The sequence below is a fragment of the Gracilinanus agilis genome, chromosome 3 (assembly GCF_016433145.1).
Source record: "Gracilinanus agilis isolate LMUSP501 chromosome 3, AgileGrace, whole genome shotgun sequence".
NCBI lineage: Eukaryota > Metazoa > Chordata > Mammalia > Didelphimorphia > Didelphidae > Gracilinanus > Gracilinanus agilis.
Genome location: NC_058132.1, coordinates 64,846,927 through 64,854,299, shown reverse-complemented (window position 1 = coordinate 64,854,299; position 7,373 = coordinate 64,846,927). Strand labels below are relative to the sequence as shown.

At 48.1% G+C, this 7,373-nt stretch overlaps 1 protein-coding gene across 1 annotated transcript in view; it reads right to left on the bottom strand.

The window, feature by feature from the left end:
• Positions 1-452: 452 nt before the first annotated feature.
• The window catches only part of ARID1A (AT-rich interaction domain 1A), a 52,255-nt gene continuing 45,334 nt past the window's right edge, over positions 453-7,373 (bottom strand). Inside the window, exons 17-19 of the mRNA XM_044667920.1 lie at positions 6,388-7,270; positions 5,608-5,738; positions 453-3,523 (exon numbers count right to left, since the gene is read on the bottom strand). Coding sequence (XP_044523855.1) covers positions 1,802-3,523; positions 5,608-5,738; positions 6,388-7,270 — 2,736 coding nt within the window. The 3' untranslated portion in view covers positions 453-1,801. The remainder of the gene's footprint in view (positions 3,524-5,607; positions 5,739-6,387; positions 7,271-7,373) is intronic.

Sequence of the window (7,373 nt, the reverse complement as noted above, 5' to 3'; positions counted from 1 at the left end):
GGGCCCTCTATGCTCAAGCCAGCCTGGACTAGCCCTCCTCCCATCCTTTCTTATGTGAAATGCCACAACTCACCTTGGCTACTTGTAATCTTTCTCTCGTTTCTAGAGGTCAGTTCCTCTTGGAGGTTTTTCCTTTTATCCTCTACAATTGTGAACTTGTGGAGGAGACAGTGTAGTTCAAGAGCAGAGTTAGGAGCCATGATGATCTGAGTTCAAATTCTAGCCTCTGGCAAATCACTGAACCTCTCAATTTTCTTATTTTTAGGAATAGAAGCCTTCATTTTTCATACATGTTGCCCAGTGCTCTGATATTTGTTAATCCCTCTTTACTCCTTTAGAAGGGTAAAGGACGGAGAAAAGGTAGGAGGCTCAGTTGCCTAATGAAGAAGGCCACCAATGTGGTGACCAGGGCCCCTGACTTTTGTTAGAAAATAAAAACCCTTACAAACATCTTACCAAGATTTAATGTACATTTATTCTTAACACGTGGAACATATAGTATAAAGATTTCATACTGAATAAATGATATTCATTAAGCCAAAAAAGGAAAAAAAGGAGGAATTTACATCAAGTTTTTAGCTACATTGTTTGAAATACAAATATGCAGAATTTATCACTGAAAAAATCTCAATTGTGTTTCTTCATCAGGAACTTCAACTGAACCTAGAACTTTTTCACACCTCGATTAGAAAGAAAACAGAACAAAACAAAACAAAACAAAAAAAAAAAAAACCCAGGAAAAATAAACTATAAGTTGATTGGCTGCTGAGACAGCAATGACTTTTTACACAGAGACCTGTACAGCATCACCTCCAAGAGGAGAGATGTCTGGCAAGAGATTAAATAATTGTGTCTCGCTTGTGCAGGTCACCAACTTGTTAACTCGTCATACTCTAAAGGAGAAGGGCAGGGGTGTGGATGGGGACCAAACTGTGGGGCTCCAGAGGGTATGTGCAATGTACAACGTCATATATATACACACGGCAGCGCAGGGCACTGCGGCTAAAGGTTAAAACCAGTTCTAAGAGGTGATCTCAGGGTTATTCATACAATCAAGGAGGAAGAGAAAGAGGTCAGGGTGTTGTAGGTTCACACATGATACTTTGGGGGAAAAGCCTTTTTTTTTCTCCTCAACGTTTAACTAAAAACATTTTTAAAAACTACAGCTTGCTGCTGATCCAGCGTTTTCTCTTTTTCAATGTGAGACATTATTACAGTATGTTTACAGTATAAGGTGTACAGTACAGTACATGAAGGTCCTACACTCTACTGCACAGGCCTCTCCATTGAACAGGGTCTGTTCACAACTGGTAACTTCTTGGCTCCTGCAAGGTTGTGAATGTACAACAAGAAACCACACACAGTTCAGCAGTCACCTTTTTTTTGTCCTTCAGAGTTTTTGTTTTTTTTTTTTTCTATTTTTTTTTTTACCATTAAAAACAGTTATGAAAGGTGGCGTCCCATCGATGCAAGAACTGGGCGAGCCGTTATTTTATTTGTTTTTCCCCAAACTCACTGTAAACGACAGTAACTTTGGTTAAAATAAAAAAAAGTCTTCTATGTAGGCAGAACTCTGTCTTCTTGAATAGGGTGGGGTAAAGGAGAGGGGAGGGCAGAAGGAGAGGGAAGGAGGGGAGGGCAAGGGAGGGGAGAGGCAGGAAAGATTTCCCCCAGGGAGAAGCAGGACAGCGCAGGGCGGGCTGGATTCTGAGGTGGTTTTGCATAAATAAAGGACAACAGTCAGTTTCTAAGTTCTCCACGCACGCACACACACACAGGGGAGGTGTCCGTCCCACGGCTGTCATGACTGGCCAATTAAAAACAGTACATCACAAATGACTTGTGAGACCAATGAGTTCATCAACGGCGACACCGAGATGTCCAGCAGCCGTGACTCGTACAACGTGAACTCCGAGTGGTTCTCGTCCACCTTGGCCAGAGCGAGCAGTGCCCGGGCCGCCCGGCGCATCATGTCCACGCTAGTCGGCTCAAAGGGGGGATTCTGCATGTGCAGAAGGCTGGCCTGGCTCTGCTGGAACTGGGTGGCAGCTAGGCTGTCCTCCAGGAAGCCCAGCAGGTTGCCAATGCTGCCCTTCTGCACTGCGATGGCTCGGGCGGCCAGGCTGTCACCCTGGGCCAGGTTGGCCAGCAGCACCACGGCCATCTCCCGGCACACGGGGTTCTTTCGGTCACTGAGGAAGCGCACCATGGTGCTGTACAACTTCTCCAGGCGACTGAAGGGTGGCGTGGCAAGGATCAGGTCCACGTTGTTGTCTTGGATGCTGAGTTTGCTGAGGGTTTCCAGAACCAGTCTCTGGGGGGAGAGGACGGCGTTGGGGCCCAGGGTGGGAAAGGGGTCCTGGGCTTCGGCCGAAGGGCAGACCGCCCAGTGCAGGAGTCCGTCCAGAACTGGCAGGCAGATGCTTTCGGGGTATGGGGAGAGGTCCAGTTGACCTGAGATGTTGGCAAGCGTAACCAGGGTGTTTTCCCGGAGCATCTCCAAACAGTCCCACCACCACTCCACCTTGTTGCAGCTCACCCCTTGGTCCTGCTCCTCCTCCTTCTCGTAGGTCAGTGGCGCCTGCTTGCGCTCTGGGTGCTTATGGTGCAGCAAGATGAGTTTCCCTAGAATCAGCAGCAGCCCCGGGTGCTTAGACATCTCAAAGTCGTTGCCCGGCACAAACGACAGGCTCCGGATGGTGTTGGAGACACAGACACAACGCTTGGCCAGGGAGTCTTGCCAGTCCAGAAGGGTGCACAGTGGGGTCTCATCCTTACTGTGGGGCTCATCTTCTAGGATTTTGATGTTCCGGTGGCTCTGCACAGGATTCATACCAAAAGGGAACTTGCCACTTTCCTTGGGGGTCTCCGCATTCTTGGCCCCCTCATCGGACAGGGTACTGGGCCGCGATGATAGCATGTCGTCCATAGTGGCAGTGATTCGCTTCTCCGAGGGGCCATCAGGCAGGGGACCCTCCCTATCTTTCGCACCTGGGGTACCCTCTGCTGCTGGGACCCGCTTCTGAGGGGCCACTGGCAAGGGCTCCCGGACCTGGGTCAGAGGCAGCTCCATCTTGCTCTCAAAGTGGGTCTGGATATGCTCAGTAGTGTCACCGCCACCGATCCGCCAGTGCAGCAGGCCACTGTCAAACTCCTGTACTCGCCCCAGTTTGTCTGAGCAGTCCACCACAAAGGGGTCATTCTTCTGCACGATTTTGACAGGCAGCTTGTCAAACTTGCTGACAAGTTTCTCCTCACTGCTCTCTGAGAGTACCTTGTCTTTGCCTGCAAACGCAGCTTCCTCCTCTTCCTCTTCCTCTTCTTCCTCTTCCATCTTGGGGCTCAGAAGCTCTTCCTCTTCTTCCCCTTCCCCTGGGGATGGGCTGGAGGCCTTATTGAATCTCTCTGGATCTAGCAATGTTCTCTGACCTGGGTCACCCACCTCATACTCCTTCAGAATGCCAAAGATCTCAATCAAGCAACGCCTGAAATATTCCACAAGGAGCTCCAACAGTCCTGGCAGCTGGAAAGAAAGAAGAACCATGAGAGGAAAAAAGGGCCAACACAAGGAATTCTAGAAGGGGGAGGGGCCTGCCCTCTAAGGTCTGCACCTTTTCCCTGAAACCACTGAATTAGATTTGTAAAGTGCTTATTACTAGCACAGGTCCTGGCACAAAGATGCTATAGAAATGCTTATTCTTCTCTCCTCCACCACCTGGTTAGAAAACATAGAAATGTGTTCTAACCTAACAGAACAATCATTTTAGCCACCTATTCAAGGTCTTTCAACATTTAGAAAATTTCTCTCTATTTTGAGGCTGGCCATCATTGGAAATAAGAGAACGGCCAGTCAAAAGACTTCCACTTCATCCACTTGAAGGCAATTATTATGCTGTCCACCCTTCAGCTTCCCCAACCAATCCAGAAACCAAAAACCAAAGCTAAAGTCTTAGCTCTCATTCACTGGACCTGCTTTTCTAGCTCCTGCATTGGCATTTTCCTTTGCCTTTTCTGGATCCTCTTCAGATCCTGTTAGATAAGAATGTGGACAACTAGTGGGGACAGACAGCCAAGGAGCAAGACCCTCTCCTCCTCCCTTGCTTCTCCAGAAAGGCCTCTGGAGTCTGGGCCATTGGGGGTGGGGGTATCTTGGGCTCTCCAAAGGCCAAGCATTCTGGTGTCTTTATAGAACTAAATCAGTCTCAATTCTGGGCTTTATTTCCCTTGTATATAAAACTAGAGGTGGGGGCAGAGAGACAAATGGACATCGTAACAAACTAAGACTTTAAGGTTCCTTCCAACTTAAGCATTTGATGGACCTAAACATGTGCATTAGCCGTCCTATACATGGAGGAAACTTGTCCCAACTATTGGAAAGGTCAGTAAGTCATGAATTGTGGCTTTCTAAATAGACAGTACTTAAAAAAATCAAGCTTCTTTACCATGATTTTGACATTCCCCTACATTCTCACAGTATATCTTGTAAGCATTCAGGAAAGAAAATAAAGTTAACAGGTAAGTGTGGGTTGGTGGTACAGGAGAGCAGAGGCAGAGCAGGGCTTCTTAGCCCAGGGCTTGACCCCAGAGAGCATCAAAAGGGTCTGTGAACTTGGAGAGGAAACACATGTCTCTCTTTATTTAATTGAAATTTAGCATTTCCTTCGATTATGATTGTAGGCAACAAAGCCCAGGAGTGTAAACAGCACAGGGGACTTTGTTCCTGAAATCCCAGGTCCTTTGTGTAAGCTTAAAAATTAATATACAATATCTTCTCCAAGTATTATATTTTACAAGATTTATTAATAACTAGAAGTCAAGGAAAGTAAAAAGTTAGAGTGAAGAAGGAACTAACCCAGCCACATTAATGAGAAAAGAGAGTGAGAATGCGGGATTTACAGCAAACTTATTTACAATATGTAAGGATGCTACATGGACGAAGGGAAAAGCATTCTGGGAGATGAAGTCCAAGGGTTCAAGATTTCTAATTACACATTTGAAAACCCCTTCCAGTTGTGGTAGATAGTGAGCTCTCTCATTTATGCTCCTCACTACTTTGAAATTACTGTAGTAGTAGACCTGCTGCTAGCTCCCACATGATTATAGACTGTATCTCAAATAGAATTGGTTTCCTTTGTAATCCTATGTATTCTATTTTAGACATTCAAAAACATTATGCTGAAGAGGGTCCATAGGTTTCACCAGATTGGCAAAGGGGTCCTGGACACAAAAAAAGATGAGAGATGATTTCCTGTGGGATATATTTTGCTAGTTCTAGGAGGAGAATCAGCATTATACAGCAATATTCAAAAGCAATTTAAAAAGAAAGTTTCTTAGCATCAGTCCCACCAATTCCAGATTCTCTCCTATATAGGCCAAGTTCAAAGTGAAAACTATAAAAACTCCAAGTCCTCTGGTCAGAAGAGTCAGGGACACAATAGGCTGAGAATGCTGAGGGATATATATTGTTCTAATAGTCCATTCTAGAGGATGTCAGGGACCATCGCAAATCTAAACTCTGTGCCTAACCCAGGCCCTATCCAAAGGAAACACCGGAGTACTTTACTGCTGAACTCAATTCAACACTTTCCCCCAGCCATGTGCACTCACCTGGCCCAAGTTGAAAGTCATGATGCTGTTGTCATCATACAACAAGATATTAATGGTGTCTAAGGCCCACGTACTCTCTGCCAACAACCCCGACTTGAGGGACATCATCACCCGCCATGCCTCTGGAGTTCCTGAAACACAGTAGCCACCCCCTAGTGTTTTATGGTCACCGGAAGTATAAGATCCAGGGAGCTCTTCAGGGTTGGCCCAAAAGCTGGGTTGCAGAGAGTTTGAGGAAGGACACTTCGTCTACCCACCCTAGTTTTGTATCTTAGCCCTTTTTGTGGGCCTGGAATAGAAACAGAGAAAGGCCAACTAGGTGGGTTCTCTTGAAGCAGCACTAACCAAGAATTCCCTTTGCCCATCCTCCTTCTGACCTGGATAAGAGAATGAATTTTCCAGAAGGGCCCATGAGGGTCCCTCCTCATCATGCTGATATTAAAGCTCACTTTGTTTGGGTCAGAAAAGTGAGGAGATCTGGGATCTAGTGTGGGCTCTGCCACTAACTGTGACTTTAGATCAGTTCCTGAAATGTCATTTTCTCTTCTGTACCTTAGAGATGGTAGTGAGATTGGGGCAAAATGCAAACTTCACATCCCTTCCAGCACCATGTTAGCTCCCCGAGGCTCACCTGAGATGAGCTCCCTGACATTCTTAGGTAGCCATCAAGGCAGAGGAGGGAGGCTAAAACTGAGTCCATTTTGGGGAATGATTAAACATCCCTGACCTCTAAATGGGAAAACAAGCTGAATGCTGGCTTGTCTTGGGAAGTTTCCTTACCAATATCTTTTGTCGTGAGCCGCCTCCTCGGTTTCAACACAGGCTGTGTGGCTTCCACGGAGCCAGGAGGGAAGGTGATATCTCGCCTGATGAGGGGAGGCTGAACGGGGGCAGGTGCTATGTGTGAGGCAGGCACCGGAGGACCTGCCTTCTGCATCTTCATCCCCGAGTGTAGGAATGGAGACTTGCTGGGAGACGTGCGGTTCTCCAGGGGCGGGCGAAGGGGAGCGGGGCTGGATACCTGAGGAATGTGATTCTGCATGCTGGGTGGGGGCTGATAGTTAGACTGAGGGGGTCTTGTCATGGGGGGAACAGGGGCCGAGGGACCATATGGAGGCTGGCGGGTGCCATGGGAAGGCCATGGGCCCTCATGATTGACCCTCTGATCCGTGTGCAGCATTTCATCTGTTCGGTTCACCCCATGGTAGGCAGGCCCCTGGGGGGCAGAGCCTGTGTTCTGCCGATTAGGGTAGTTGTAGCCCATATCATTGCGCCCTTGCCACATGGTGCCCTGTTGGGGGCCTTCTGTAGTTGGCTGCATGGGACCACCCATCATCTGGGGTGGCATGCTTTGCTGGGCATTTGAGCCAGGGGGTGCTGAGACCCGGTCTCGGCCAAATTGGAATGGGAACTGGTTTTGAGGGCCACCTGCCGGCCGGCGGTCAGCACCAGCAGTGGGATAAGCATTCCCATACTGGTTATACACGTCCTGCTGGGGGGATGGCTGAGCTGGCTGCTGTTGGCTGGCTGGCTGGGGCTGGGCTGGGGGCAACTGCTGCTGTGGTGGCTGGCCTTGTCCACTGCTATACGGCACGCTGTACATCTCCCCTTCATGTCGCTTGGCAGGAGGACCGTAGGTGCCATCCATTGGCCGCTTATAATTCTATGAAATGGACAGGCAAGGAGAAAGGTGTGTATATTGTTCGAGGAGCCAGAGACGATGGGCAGGTATAGTCTCAAAGGACTTGATGCCATCACACACTCTG